The sequence below is a fragment of the Danio rerio genome, chromosome 6, assembly GCF_049306965.1.
Source record: "Danio rerio strain Tuebingen ecotype United States chromosome 6, GRCz12tu, whole genome shotgun sequence".
NCBI classification, from domain to species: domain Eukaryota; kingdom Metazoa; phylum Chordata; class Actinopteri; order Cypriniformes; family Danionidae; genus Danio; species Danio rerio.
In genome coordinates, this window is record NC_133181.1 from 39,490,722 (window position 1) to 39,507,370 (window position 16,649).

General features: G+C 36.2%; 1 protein-coding gene across 12 annotated transcripts in view; it reads left to right on the forward strand.

The window, feature by feature from the left end:
• Window positions 1-10,089: 10,089 nt before the first annotated feature.
• Window positions 10,090-16,649, forward strand: part of negr1 (neuronal growth regulator 1) — a 349,508-nt gene continuing 342,948 nt past the window's right edge. For 11 of the 12 annotated variants that reach the window (XR_012407321.1, XR_012407318.1, XR_011015800.2 and 8 more), the window contains exon 1: window positions 10,090-10,448. Coding sequence is in view for 3 of the 12 variants with exons in the window: in XM_009302511.4 (XP_009300786.1) it covers window positions 10,276-10,448 (173 nt within the window). In the remaining 9 variants the exon portion in view is untranslated. 12 annotated transcript variants of the gene reach the window in all.

Consider the following 16,649-nt stretch of genomic DNA (forward strand, 5'->3'; position numbering starts at 1 on the left):
TGTTTCCCAATACTTGGTTACGGCTGGAAGGGAATCTGCTGTGTTAAACATATTCTGTAATAGTTGGCGGTTCATTCCCCTGTGGCGACCTCTGACATAGAGACTAAGCCAAAGAAAAATGAATGAATGAATTTTGGTTTTGCTCTTGTGAATCGTTGGAGAACACTCCCTGTCACTCACCTGAACTACAAATACCATTATGCCCTGCAGTCACACACCAGTTTCAGTTTATCTTCTGATTACATTCAGCCGCAAGTTCATCATCACTGATTACATGGAAGAAATACTCACCACACAAAGAAACATTTGAGTCTTTTATAATGAACTGGAGTGTAACAACAGGAGTTGGATCTAAATGCAACTCTAATAAAGCTTGATGGATGGGATTTGTAGTTCAGGAGAATGACAGTAAAGGCTGATTTACACTTCTTCTATACTAATGCTACGGCGCAGCCTACGTGTTAATGCATAGCCCTACACTGTCAAAAAATGTCGCAACGATGCGTAGTGCAAGCTCTGTGATTGGTCGGCTTGGTAGCGCTGACGGGTTTGAGCGGGACCAAGAGCCGCGCGAGCTCGATGGAGTGATTGTTTACAAGTATGGAGTCCCGTGAAGGAGCTCCGGATGGAAAGTTTTGTTTTGTGTTTACCTCATGGTTAAAGTTGTTGCAAGTCTGCCGGATCCTGCCTCAAAATGAGTGAGTTTGAGCCACTTGTAAATTAAGGAAGCATTCAGGAAAAACAAAACACCAGCGAAGAAACTCAACACAAAGGAACATTAACACCTCACTCCCAACTAGCATTTCGGAAGTGTTATTGCAGAACAACAGAAATAGCGCACAGAAGTATAAATGCACAGCTACACGCGTTGCTTGCACCATGGGTCATGCCGATCACTTGACGCAGAAGTATAAACCAGGCTTAAGTGTTCTCTAGCAATCCACAAGGGCAACACCGCTGGCGAACATAAGAGTAATGGAAATGTCAAGATGCACATACATTTTTAAAATTTGCATAAAAAACAACTGAGTAGGATAACGGTTGACTAGATAAGAAAAAAATTCTGCTAAATAAATTCTGCAATACACATCAAAAAGTCATGTGATTTTCATGTGATCATAAAAAAATTGGTCTGAAATGTTGTTTTGGTCATTCTTAAATGCCAAAGCCAAAGTCCATCATCAAAGTGCCCAACAGGTCCAGTATTATTTCCTGCCTGAACTTTCCTGAGAGGCTGGAGGCCTCCAAAAGCCACCAAACATTAATTTTGCTTCCTATTTCATCCAGTTTTGATGCAAGTATTTATCATACGAGTAGAAAGGCCCACAGTGGCTTATCCAATCCAATTTTTCTTTTTAATATTTGGCACCAGTTTGTCAAGGTTTTGTTCCTTTTGATTGGATGATGTTTTGTGTGATGGTCTGTTTTGCACATAATAAAATTTACATGTAGGTTTGGTAGGAGACTAATCATTTAATCATTATCACATGGGTATAAAAGCAAAAAACATTGTCTGTGTCAGATGACCTTTTTTTTTTTTTCTTGCAACCTACCACCTCCACATATCTTCCACCTAATCTCTGTCTTTTTCTTCAGTAGTATACTCACAGTGGGGTTGAATGTGTAGCTCAAGTGGAGACTCCTTCAAGGACAGGAGGTTCGAGCCTCCCTCGATTTCAGCAAGCCAAGTTTGTTTAATTATTATGACTGAATGAGCAGGTACATTCGTGAAAGTTTGTTTCATATCTTAGCTAATGTTTTGTTCAGTTTTCGGTTTCTATTTCCAGCAGAAATAATCTAAACCTAGACTAACCTTATTGTGTGTACAGAGAAAAGTTCATTTTAGTGATGGAAAACCTTATGTTTGTTACAAAACTGGGGAAAGACTGCAGGCAAAGTGTTTAAAGAAGTCATTGAAAGGTGGAGGAGGCAGAGTCATGGTGTGAGGCTGTTTTCTGCCGCAGGAGTATGAATATAAATGTTTATTATAAGCTCCGTATGCATCATGCTGTTACTTCTCTCTATTTATCACCAAATAAGCCACCAACTTTCATACAGGACAGGGAGCCATGTTACACAGTAAAAGGTGTAAAGCATTTTCTTGATGATGAAAAAGTGTAATAATTAAATGGCAGCCCAGAGTCCTGATATTAACCTGATTGAATTTCTATGGAAAATTGTTAATGACAGAGTTATGGCTAAAGAAATTGCTACAGTCAGTGAGCTGGGGAGAAACTGAAGAAGAGCTCAAGATCACTCAAGATAGATTGGTGATGTCCTGTGAGATACTGGTAAAGTTCTTTGAGAGACTGTTGACTCTGTGACTCTATGTTCTGTGACTGCATATGTGCTAAGTCATTCAAAACACACATCATCCTCTATTTTTTATTTTATTATTTCTTCAAAATTTCATTACAAATTACAACAAAAATTTCTGATCACTGTTTTTAGAATCGGCGACGTGGTGGCGCAGTAGGTAATGCTGTCGCCTCACAGCAAGAAGGTCACTGGTTCAAGCCTTAGCTGGGTCAGTTGATGTTTCTGTGTGGAGTTTGCATGTTCTCCCTGCGTTAGCGTGGGTTTCCTCCGGGTTCTCCGGTTTCCCCCACAATCCAAAGACATGCAGTTCAGGTGGATTGGGTAGGCTAAATTGACCGTAGTGTATGAGTGTGTATGGATGTTTCCCAGAGATGGGTTGCAGTTGGAAGGGCATCTGCTGCGTAAAAAATATGCTGGATAAGTTGACGGTTCATTCCGCTGTGGCAACCCTGGATTAATAAAGGAACTAAACTGAAAAGAAAATGAATGATGAATGTTTTCAAAGTCATAGGTTGTTTCTATTGAAGTGCCTAGGTTATTATGTAAGCACTACTAGTATGGACGTCACTATTTTTTATGTATAGATGCAGATTTTAAATGTTGAAAATTAGAGTATTTCTGAAAAATAATGTTTTTAACTGTTCTCTAATTTTGGATCTCCATCCAAAGGAAGCAATACCACACAGAAAAAAATATGAAGCAAATGGATTGTAAATAAAGACAAAGCAAAAGGATAGAACATCGAACAAGATGATGAAAAATGAAACCAAAGAAATAGTAGTCATGAGGAGAAAATTAAAGGATTCACTGGGCACACGAAAGCCAAACATATATGCAGAGTAAAGATGAACCCATACTTTATATCAAATCACACCTGCGGATGAAGATTTCTTAACATTTCTATCAAAAAGGTAAATGTAAAAAAAAACAACAGAAAATACACTGCACTGTATAAAGTGTATAAAGTGCAATGTTTCAACTTGCGCAAAATAAAAATAAAAGTTTCAAGCAAGTTCAAGAAATTCCCCTAGTGTATTAGTGAAAATGCTGATTCAGTCCTCACTTTATTTTTTAAACTATACTAGCTAAATTGTACTCTACTGTGACTCCTAAAACTTACTGCTTTTGCCTTAAAGAGGCTACAGAGGAAAAGCACTGACGACTAAAGCCTTGAGCAAAAGGGGAAAAAAGAAAAATGTAGGCTACTTTAATGAAAGATTTCGGTGTAGCCTATAGCTTCTATTGTGGGATGTGTCAACCATTATTTTAGCTGTGAATGATTTTTCCTTCAAGCGCTTCCTTTGTTCTAAAACAGTGGCTTTCAACTGGCATGTCGCAAGTCTGTAGTGAATGGGTCAGCGGAGGAAAACATTCTTAATGCTAAAAGTACAATGGAAATAATAATAAATCTGTCCTCTCAACACTTAAAAAGGAGAAAAGCTTCCCGGATCTTTTGGTGTTGATGTCTAATGTCAAACCCAAACCACATAAGATAGCTTAAGAATTCTCTTGCAAAAAGAATAAATATATGTGCAGGACGTTTTTTTATTAGTGCTAATTATGGCCTTTGCTAACAATGGTTTGTTTATGCTTCCTTATCAGAAGTGCCCTACTTTCCACTTATAAAGTTGTGATTATGTTGCATTCAAAAGCTTTGTTGCCAGAAGGAAAACAATCCAGGTTTAGTATTGCATTTTTCTAAAGGAAATCTTATTAAAAGAAACATTATGAATAAAATGCAACATCCCATTGACTGACAATCATGTAAACATTCACAGCACCGTATACTATAGGTAATCAGCTTGCTGATGCTCTGGAATTTCAGATACATGTGTGTTAATGTCGCTGTTTTTAAACATAAAATATTCATTGATTTATTGGTATTCATATACTGTATGTAAATATGCACTTCTTAATCCGCTTATATTTATTATAATTTCAACACATATTGCTTTCTGGAAAACTTGTTTCTAATTGGTCAGTTGTGAATTTCCGTGTGTCCTCACTTGGGGAAATGAAACCAATTTGTTTTCTGCACTTATATACTGTGCATGAATAGTTATTACAAATTCATCACACTCTCATAGAAGCTTGCTATTATTTTTTTTTTACATTGTTTAATTTTGTTTCCTTACTTAAAAATCTTATTTATGAAAATTCTCGCCACCCTACACTCTAAAGAAAATGCAGGGTTCCACACAATTTATTCACGTTGTCCAAACACAATTCGATTAAAGAGTCCCTATTTTGCGTTATAAAGAGTCATATTGTAGTTTTGGGGGGTCTAACAACAGGTTGATATGCATGCAAGGTCAAAAAAACACCTTCATTGTCTTATAATATGTATTTTTTTTACCTAATTATTCCAACAACTCCTTTGATTTGTTCAGCGATTCATTTGTTCCCAAACCCCTCCTCTGAGTGAGCCGAATCTCTATCTGTCAGTGATCATCATCTTCGAGTCATGATTAATCCTGTGATCCACCTCGCTCCACTAGTTTCTGAAGGGAAAAGCGAATTCATGTTTTACCAGATCCGGCACTTTATATTTGGCGATGTGTCATATTGACGTTGACGTGTTCAGGCAAAAAATCTGAACCCAACACGTTTATTTTATTTTGGCTATTTCGTTAAAGAATCAATAGGTTTAAACACGGCGCACCTTCAGTTTAACAAACCTCAGCTGGATGTTTTCATGCACCTAATGCTTTGTTACACTCTGCATGGAAGGTCATTTAAAAAAAAAACATAATAGGGTCTTAACTAATTGAAGTGGATTGAACATAAAACAATTCATTCATTCATTTTCTTTTCGACTTAGTCCCTTTATTAATTTTGGGGTCGCCACAGTGGAATAAACCACCAACTTATCCAGAATATGTTACACACAGCGGATACCCTTTTAGCTGCAACCCATTACAGGGAAACATCCATAAACTTCTTTACACTCATGCACTCGGACAATTTAGCCTACCCAATTCACTTGTACCACATGTCTTTGGACTGTGGGGGAAACCGGAGCAACCGGAGGAAACCCACGCGAATGCTGGGAGAACATGCAAACTCCAGAAACGCCAACTGACCCAGCCGAGGCTTGAACCAGCAACCTTCTTGCTGTGAGGCGACAGCACTACCTACTGCACCACTGCGTTGCCTAAAACAATTCAGTTGTGCCAAAAAAATCTCATTAATAGTGTTGTTTTAGCTAATTTTGAATAAGTAATTTGAACAAGCAGCAGTATAATTTTTAGACTGTATAAAATATTTTCTCACAAGACTAGGCTAACACATTTTAAATATTCAGTTTAAATAATCTCGATAACTGCTTGTGCACGTTACTGTCGTGAAACCTTAAAGGTCGAGAATATATGCATCGAATATGTTGTGTGCTATGGCAACTATGAGAACTGAAAGAGCTCTGAAAATGAGACACAGCTGTTCACAGTGAGTGTAGCTTTGGTTTTTAGAGTTCAAAGCAATAATAAATAAAAGTAATTTAATATGTTGGGGGAAATCTTAAATACAATTTTAATAAACAAAAAAAATCAACATAAACATTAAAAATATTTAAAGATTTTGTTAAAATGTTGTAGTTTATGTTAGAATAACTGATTTGAATTTAAATGTATAGCCTATATTGTTCTATATATTCTAAAAGATGTATGATGTATATATATTTACTATTAAGTGACTATAAAGTTTTAATTATTATTAAGAGGTTAAGTAGATTAAAATGGCTTCAAATTACCACAGGCGAATGTTAACATTACTTTGATTAAGCTTGAACTTAAGACTTCGCCTGAGAGTTAACCTGCCCCAAACCAGGCTAGTTTACCAACATAAGTTGCCAGAGTAACTAGTTTAAACTATCATAAATCTGATCTATGAAACCAAATCCGCCCTTAATAAACCTGACTTACTTGCTTTTTTCTAAGCTTTGTTTATGGAACAGCACCCAAATCTTGCAGAATGGCTGACTGTTTTGTATTCATGATTATTAGTGACACCAGTGGCTGATAAATGAACTGCAGTCAACAACATCGGCAGTTGGCACTGATTGAAGAAACTATTTTTGGGTACACTAGATTTTTTACATCTTATAAGATTTTCAAAATGTTATAGATCACAAACATGTGGACAAAATTTCTAGATTGCATCAGTTTGCTTGTACAGTGTGTAGTGTGCCGTGATTAATGACAGCACATTCTGTTGTCCAAGTCCATTTGAACACTTGAAGGAGTGAATAAAAACAAGTGAGGGAATTCGAGCACTCAGTGAACAGGAAGGGATGCTGTTTTATCTGTGTTTTTCTTGATAAATCCCTCAGATTAGATTTTAAACTTCTTGGTCGGACCAGGTGACAGTTACTTAACACTTAACTTAGGATTTCACTGTGGTCAGACGTGGAAATTACTTCAGTGTGCGAATTCTCTCTGTACATTTTGTGTATTTTCAAGCTTGCCACTCAATTTTGCAGTGCATTGTGGGATTGACTAGGTGCACTTCAGGACATCCCCTATGGTTTCGGACACCGCTAAAAATGGCTGCTCTCTCTAATAGTGCACTATTTAATGACATAGAGGATGATTTCAGAAATAACCTTTGTTCTGATTTCGTCTTCTGTCAGCTTACTTTCTGATTGGATATTGTTTTGTTCACATGATAACATCTGACTCATATGTGCTTTTGTCCTCAGGGTTCCCCCCACACATCAGGATTTCTGATAATTTTCTGATCACGATTCAAGATTGGAGGGCGTTCAATTTTAGGTCACTCTTAACAAGCCTCACACCACACTTTTAAGCTTTAGGACCACCAAGATAATCGGGACATGATTGTTGAAGGGGAAAAATCTTCTCAAAATCAGCCCAATTATCTTGTGGTGCATACCCAGTGTTCGCTTTTAGAAACGTTGAATCAACTGAATCATTACGCAAAAAGCAATTGAGTTCACAATTTCCAGTTGTTATAGAACTACCACAAACTGGGGGACACCTGCTGTTCACAATTGGTAAAACATGTAAATTCTAAAATTGTTACATAACAAAGCTTCATTTAATGAAAAAATCTATCCAGTTTAGGGGTTCGAGTGGTTCGGAAGACCCACCTCTCATAGACAAAAGTCCAGAATCTGTCCCATACATGAACTTGTTTGTCCTATTTTGACTGCTATGCCATCATAAATAGTGAAAAAACGCATCAATAAAGGCTTTAAAACCAAGCAGAATCATCTGTTGGCTGTCGCTTTAGCGAGACTTCAGCTAATCATTTTTGGCCAATGCTAACAAATATTTTCATGTAAGTGAAGTAATATTTCACTACTGTATTGTTTGTAAATATAAAACAAACATTTTACAAGTGACTTTTATTCAAAATTTTGATACTCATTCTTGAAACAAAAAATGACCAATGAAATAAGTGAAGTACCAAAAGTGAATAATGTTAAAATGATTTTGAATACTATTTTGGCTATTGCCGGATTAAGTACACATTGGGCCCTGGGGCTATAGCAAATCCAAGGGCCCCCCTTCTAATTTATATATATATATATATATATATATATATATATATATATATATATATATATATATATATATATATATATATATATATATATATATATATATATATGTTGTTGTTGTTGTTACTATTATTATTATTAATTTACTAATTATTATTATCTAATTTTACACCATTTGAATTATATTTAAGTATTATATATTTTTTCTATTTAATTAAAAATGCCTGCAAGTAGTAATAACATTACATGAACTTTAAGGTTCGAACAGGCTGCAAAAATCGACAACAAAACAAAAAACATATGCAATACTTCCTAAATTAGTGCTTTATAATAAATACTTTGAATAGAGGTTTACCTTTAAAACGTTTCTTTAGAACTTTATAAATCCTAATGACTTAATATCTATAATATCCATGCTTCTAATATCCAAAATAGCTTATTGTGATCTAGCATCCTTATTTTATTTATTTATTTATCAAGAAATGTTTGCATCAAATATAATGTCAGATGAAAGTCAGCGCCAATATTTCATGGCTCCATATTACTGATATCATAAAAGCGGCAAAGTAAACATTCATGGTAAAAAGTTTGATTTTTAACTAGTTCAGTTAGACTTATTGTAAAGCATAACCGAGTGCATTGACTTGAGATAGACACTCCGCAACGATGAATATTTTGATAACTGCTCGTTTAGGCTATTTGATTTGTTGGCACACTATCTTGCTTATATTGTGTGATGGAAGGATTGTGCGGGCGCGCGCTGGTTTGATTCCAGCTGTAACCGCCGCGCGGCCGAGACAGCGCTTTAGTTGAGTCCATTCAGCGTAATTCCACATATCACAGCTTTTGTTACTACATGTACAAGTGTCCCAATGATGACTGTTTGAATTTTTTTTTTTTTCACTACGAGCTTGATTAGCCTACCTTTGACTGGACGGTTCTTGCCATACTGCCGTGATAAGGGACTGTCGTAGGAAAACTGTGACATCTGACCACCCTTATGGGTGACAAACAGGGCTATTCGATATTCTGATTGGGCTACAGCCACTTTTACCCCCCGCCAGTTTGGCACCGGCATCACTGTTTTTGAACAGCAGCGAACCAAAAGGAATACTTCACATTATTGACGAGAGAAAGCATAGCGCATGAGGCATTTCCCGCGTCATATCGCAAATTAATTCTTCAGCCAATCAAGGGCCCTCTTCTTCCATGGGCCCTGGGGCTTCAGCCCCACCTAGCCCTTACATTAATCCGGCCCTGACAAAAACATCAGTTGAGAAAGCATGAGATCATAGTTATTATTAAATATGTTTGAGAAAAGTCTTTCAACATATGAAGCAATTAAAAAAAGGATTTGAGTAAAGGATATTTCACGTTGTAAAGGATGTGAGACTGTGGTGTGAATTTTTTTTTTTCATCTTTGCACGACTTTACAGTTGCCTATACTTTGACATCATATAATTGAAAAAAAAACATCAGGTAATCACTGTTGAGATTAATATTAATAAAATGTTCAGTCTGCGTGAACCGGACATTTCTGAGACTTTTATTGCGGTATGTAGAGTAGAGGCGGGGCAAAAAACTAACGGTTAGAGGGGCGTGGCTTTCAATATTCAAAGTGCCATCAACAGAGATTCGTCACAGTAGTCCATACAAGGAAGCAGTGGGTCAGGCTGTCAGACCTTGGTTGAAGATGACCAAAAAAAGCATTTTATTTTTCCCAGTGGGAAAGGAACTTAAAACATTTTAAACTTTGATTTCATGCGGACTTTAAACGTTAAATGTCAGAACGTTTTGTTTACTTCTCTATATTAAACCACAGACCGACAGTTGAAGCCCCAAAATCACTCGGAAGCTATAAATAGAAATCTTTCAAGCTAAACTAAACACAAGTCTATTGCACCTAACCGCTAGGGCCACCGATGACACAAACAAGACCTGACCCGTGTCATTTTAAATATTGCCCTTTCTCATTGACTCGTTTTTGGAGACGTCACCCACTCGCCAGTCTAATCCAAAACAAAAGTCCACGTTTGCAGGAGGACGTCTCGAGGTTGCGGGGCGATAAACCCCGGGTGGTCAAAAACTCACTCATTTAAATAGTCCTGCCGTATCAAGAATAACCACCCGCTTAACTGCTCCATCACGAGCTACAGGGAACGGGTTGCCTGGAAACGGCCGCATGGCAACAGGATCAGAGCCGGGGGGTTGTGTCTGCTGCCAGCTCTGCTCCCGTTTCCCATTTCCTCACTAGATGGTGTGCAAGCCACTGGAGAGTCGACTTCCTCCCGCGGTCAGGTTCCGATCAAAACAAATCTGGAAAACTACACGGAACGCCATTTCTCGGGGTCTTCGCGGAGGATTAATATATTTTCATCCAGATATTTATATTTTTATTTTTGATAACGGCGCGGATCGTACTCCACTCGGCGGTGATGGACATAATGATTGCAGTGCAGGATGCGTGCGTCTCCGGTCAGTGGCTCACCGCTATAATTCTTAGTCTTTGCTGCTTTTTACCGTCGTGTTTGCCCGCTGGACAAACTGTGGACTATACTACGTCCAGCGAGAGTGTGGTCAGCAGACAGGGAGACACCGCGCTGCTCAGGTAGGAGGATCAAGTTGAAACTAAACTTGGCTGGCACCTGCTTCAGCCGCTCCGCTCTCAGTTTTGTAAACAACACTCGGCGGCTGATCCCCCTGTGCCGCTCCGTCACTTTTATTTGGGTCACAAACCTTCCCGTGTAGACCAGAACAGGTTGGGACTGTGATGATTTTAACGAGATGCTTTCTGGTTCGGGAGATGATTGAGTTGGCTCGCTTATAGCTTTGTAAAGTGCATAGGATGCTCTCTATAAGGGGTTGCATAAGGAGCTGGGGATGGATGGGGGTCGAGTTTTGTAAACCCCGCCAAGCGGAACACTTTGCACAATTACAATGAAGTCATTCATGATTTTCAGCGTCCGAAAGAGGCTCGCTGATTTTGCGTCCTACAAAATAAAGATGGATAAGTTGCGCAGAGTTTTGCGCGAGATTCATGTCGAATTTAATACATCGGGAGTTTGTATCATTTTTAAATAATTAATTCAATCAATCTGCGTTCACTTTTTAAGGGTGTGTCAGACTGTAACTGCAGGTGTCTTCTCAAACCTAAGTTTTTATTTTATTCCTTTAAGTTTAAAAGGTCTACTCTTGGCGTTTGCTCTTGGATATCATGTTTAAACTTAAAGAAAATGTCTTTTCATAACGTCAGATCCCAGCTGTTTTCCCCATTTGAACAGCCGGTGTATTTGCCACATTAAGGATTAATCTACTTGTAATCTAGGCTACATAAAAGCCCTGACATCCATTTACAGCATTAGATGATATTTTATAGGCACAAAACTTGGTTTTGATGCAAATTTCACTCCCTTTTCAACATATGTCCCCCTTTTCGATTCTAAATATATTTTAGTACAACGATGGGAGATCCGATTCCGAGAATCGGTTCTTTTGAACAACTCGTTTTAATGAACCTGTTCAAAAAACCTTTTAGCAATTCTTTACGTAAGTGCGTCAGCACGTGGTCCCATGTTAGTGTATAGGTGCATGCTGCTCGTTATTTATTCATGTGGATGAGTATGTGTGCATTGCAGTTAGGCTAAGTTTGTTACATCCGAGATTCAAACACTTAAGCGTTTTTGGCTAAAACGTTATTTGTGTTTCATTACATCTCTCGATTAAGTGTTTTACCATTAATATCTGATATTTATACAAACAAACTTCCAGGTGACTCATCTTGAATCCTTATGAGACGATTCTCTGTTCAAAGAGTCAGTGGCTCCAGAACTGCTCGAAGTGATTCAGATTGATTCGTGAACTAATCGATCAAGTCCTTTTTATTGAACTGGTTCAAGTGATTCATTGAAAAGATCCGACTGTGAAAAAAAACCGTCCGCAAGACGCATCAATGAAGAGTAGCTATAAAGCAATGTTTAAACCATTGCTTTCTCAAATCTCTGAATGTTTACTGTGTGTGAGGTATTTCAGTACTTGGGTATAGGTTGTTATATTAGCCTATCAATCTGTGTTATTGTGTCAACGCTTGAAACTACACCCTTCATCACGACGTCACTATTTTTTTTCGAGTTGAGCTTTGAAAAAGCAATTAGACTACATGGTTAGTCTGTTCATTCCTCCACACAAAATTGTTTGCTTGGTTTAAAATGATGGTCTACTTCAACCACTAGCAATGTGTAATAGCAGTCGATTCAAACAACCAGGAAGCCTTGATTGTTATCTTTTCTTAGTCCAGCTCTGCCTAAAATACACCTTAAATGTTTTTATTTTTGTATTGTTGCTACATTTTCAGAAGTGAAGGCACTTATGCCAACTCATTTCAACGTGACAGCATTATTGTATCTCAGAATTGGGTAAAAAAAAAATTGTAATAGGAGGCTATTGTGTACTTTGAATGGGGTTGTCATGACTGTCCCAGATGCCCAGAGATTGTCAGTATGTGGTCTTGCGAATGCTTGGTGCCTGTTCTTAAAACATGTCCCTCACCAGCATCACTGATACGCTGGGTGGAAACCTCCTTTTCTCCTCAGGCCACGCCTTTTACTGTCAGTGCTTATTAATCGGAAGGATTCTAGTGTGAGATTTTCTCCTCTGTTTTATCTCTTCTGTTTTATTGTTGACCCGAACAGCAACAATACTGTCCTCTGCTCTGTAAAATATTTAGTGGGTATGGTAGCATCATTGCTATTTTGCTGAGGTACAGTAGTTATTTCAGAGAGATCGCATCTGTTGTGTCAGCATCAACAATCCCATAAGAAAAAAAACAAACATCTTTTGAATTTTAAATGCCAAATGCTCAAAAAATTAATATTGTAGGTACTGAAGATTTGACTTTTTCAAGTGTATCTAATCTTTTTTTATCCTTGGCAGTGATGGGCTATCAAGCTGAAGAGCATTAATTATGAGGAATACTGTGATCCTCTTTAAATGGTTCTTCTTGGCTTTGTGCCAGTGATCCCACGTTTAATATTTGCTGTTTGGCTCCAGTGTATATTAGCATATACAGATAGCAGTGGTACTACAGCTCAGTAATATGATGGCTTTTCTTAGAGAATAATTTATGGTTATATATTGGAAGATCTAGTATTTAGTAGATAGGAAGTCAAAGTAAATTCTGTGTTGTATTACATCCTGCTCTTGTAAATATAGATAGCCCTGGATAGTAAAGGTAATACAGAAAGCTATTAGAAACCAGGAACTTAACATTAGGTATCTGACATTTACCAGCCGTGAATACCAGAAGGCAAGATGTAATATTGCACTTTTTCTGTTTGAAAGCCACTGCTGGAATGTATACAGTGAATGAAAGAATGTAGTTACCTTGTGAAAGAGTAAAAGCGAAGGTGCATGTGTGTGTGAATGTTTGTGTGAGTATTCAGTATACAGCATGTATGTAATACGTGTGTGTGTGTGTGTGTGTGTATATATATATATATATATATATATATATATATATATATATATATATATATATATATATATATATATATATATATATATATACATACAAATATTGTCATTTAAAGCATTTTCTTTTTCTTTAAATGATGTTTACACCAAATATTCATTTATTAACTCTTCTGAAATTATAGTTTCTTTTCTAAAAATAAACACAAACATGTCTAAAAAACATGGCATTTCTACTATATGCTAAAGACTGCCACAAATAAAAATGCCATCAGCAGATTTCAAGTGGTCTGTTATATATTTCCACTATACACCATACTCGTTCCCTTAAAAGAACACTTCATCAGTCTTTATGATCATTTTCCTTCAGAATCATCCCAATCAATCAAAATGAATACATTTGGTAATACTTTAGGGACCAATTCTCACTATAAAATAATTGCTCATTAGCATGCCTATTATTGAGATATTGGCTGCGTATTAGTACACGAATCATAAACTAAATATTCTGCATGATCTTATTCTACATCCCTTACCCAATGCCTAAACTATCTATTAGTAAGGAGCAAATTAGGAATTTGTTTTTTGAAGCCAAAGTCATAGTTAAAGGATTGCTAATTGCATGAAGTGAACGTTAAATAAAGTGTGACTACAAATTCTTTCCAGATAGTGCTGTTCAATCACTTGGTGAAAATGTAGATACAGTAATCCGTAGGGCTGGGGGATTTTGGCCTAAAATCAAAATAAACATTTCTACTATTATTAATGAACTATTATTTTATTTATTTATGTTTTTTTTTTACTTATTGTTCACTGAAAAGTTTTGAATAGTAAATATGCTCACATATTACAAGTGAGTGATTTTTGAATGATTTTTGAGTGCATTATTTGATTTTAAAATAACTGAAGCACACACTATTGCTGGTTAGTGGTTCATTCCGCTGTGGCGAACCCAGATTAATAAAGGGAGTAAGCCGAAAAGAGAATGAATGAATGAACGTTGAACAACTGAAATTAAAACACACATTGCCTTAACGAACAGTCACTTCTTTCCTATAAAAAGTGAAAATAAATAACTTGGACCTTTGAACACAAAAGGAGCTGTTTTCAATATTTTTCAAATTAAAAGTAGAAAACAAGCAGTCCCCAGTCTAGTATATGCTGTAAATAATATTTTAAACAGTACATTTCTTGAATCTTCTGTAAGCAAGTATTATAATGTAAATAATAATTTTATTGCGATAGAAAATATGTCTTGTCAAGGCATCTCTGGTGCAGTTTCCAATTATCGTCAATGTAGTGCAAACGTGCGAGGTATAGTTACATTTTTTGAGAACTGCATGTGCGAAGCTTAATGTTGATTTCAATTACTTTTCAATTAATCGTCCAGTCCTAATATATTGCTATATACAGTTGAAGTCAGAATTATTAGCCCCCTTTTGATTTTTATTTTCTTTTTTAAATATTTTCCCAAATGATGTTTAACAGAGCAATGACATTTTTACAGTATGTCTGATAATATTTTTTCTTCTGAAGAAAGTCTTATTTGTTTTATTTCGGCTAGAATAAAAGTAGTTATTAATTTTTTTTTAAACATTTTTGGGACAAAATTATTAGCCCCTTTAAGCTAATTCTTTTTTGGATAGTCTACAGAACAAACCATCATCATACAATAATTTGCCTAATTACCCTAACCTGCCTAGTGCACCTTATTACCCTAGTTAAGCTTTTAAATGTCACTTTAAGCTGTATAGAAGTGTCTTGAAAAATTTCAAGTAAAATATTATTTACTGTCATCATGACAAAGACAAAATACATCTGTTATTAGAAATAAGTTTTTAAAACTATTATGCTTAGAAATGTGCTGAAACAATCTTCCCTCCATTAAACAGAAATTGGGGAAAAAATAAACAGGGGTGCTAATAATACAGGGGGCTAATAATTCTGACTTCAACTGTATATAGCAGAAAAATAAAATATCGCAATGTCAGATTTTTCCAATATCGTGCAGCCTAAGTTGGGATTATATTTGACCAGAAACCACAGGTCAAAACACATGAGAATTGTTGGGACACTCAGAATTTAATCATAATAGAGTTAAAGTTTGTCATCTGCAAAGTTTTTTAAGGCATGTTGCTTTGTGAGCATTTTAATAGTGCATAAATAAGTTTAATAAAGGTTCATTTTATTAGATTTATATGATGAAGACTGTACAATGTTATTTTACATTTGATTATTCAGTTTTTAAAAAACACAAAGCACTGTTTATTTCACTTTAATTGTGTTTATTTATGACTTATAGACCATTTTGAGCGATGCAAACAATAACAACAGTCCCAACGTATTCCTTGTTTTACATTTTTAGTTTCGCTATTGCTTCCCAGATTTCGAAAGGAGCCACATATTGATAAATAACGTCATGATATTTAAACATTAGGTTATGATTGTATTGCCTCTTGTTACAGTTATGAAATAGTTTGACAACAAGCAGGAAATGTTCATGGGCCAATGATATGACCACATTGAAATGGTCTATAGTTAGTTTATTTTATATTTTACATAAAAAATGTATTTATTTTTCAATCCTCTACACAAAATCATCCCAATACATGTAAATTAATTACTTTTTAAATAGAGCTATTAAAATCATTTGTTGAAATTGTATTTATATCACAATAAATATTGCAGAGAAAAAAAATATCGTGCAGCCCTAGTTTGAAACTTAAGGATGAGTAAATGTTCATTTTTGGGTGAACTATCTCTTTAATAATTTTGTTCTCAATAAATGTAATTGCCACATTTAACAGAATATTCCTAAAGAAGCCCCTTTTTTCCCAGTTGTGGGGGAGGTCACGAGTCTCAGGATAAAATATGCAGTAAATAATCATTGCTACTAGATAATGGTTATCTTCAAAGCAATTATACCTGAAGCGCTTCTGAAAAAACAGTAGTGCCTTTCAAGTAGATTTAACCTCCTTTCTCCTCAACCTGTCACTGATTTTCATGGCTTTTGATGAAGCAGGCTCAGTAGATACCAGATAAGCTTCTTTGTCCCCCAGGTGCTAGACACCCACTCTACTCTCAAACTGGAGAGCACACAGGCCTGCGCCGTTCACCTTAACAGTAATCCTATCATCAGTCCTCAGCACATTCACTGGTAATATTGAAGGCTCATTTGTCATTTGCTCCATACTATATGGCTAAGTATTGAGTTTCAGCTGGGCACAATAAAGTCCTCTCTGAGAACATTTGAAAACTGTCTGTCTGTCTATATTTCTGTCTAGCTGTCTATAATAATCACTTTGTTGATTATATATTATAACCCTGCAGTAATTGTATTCTA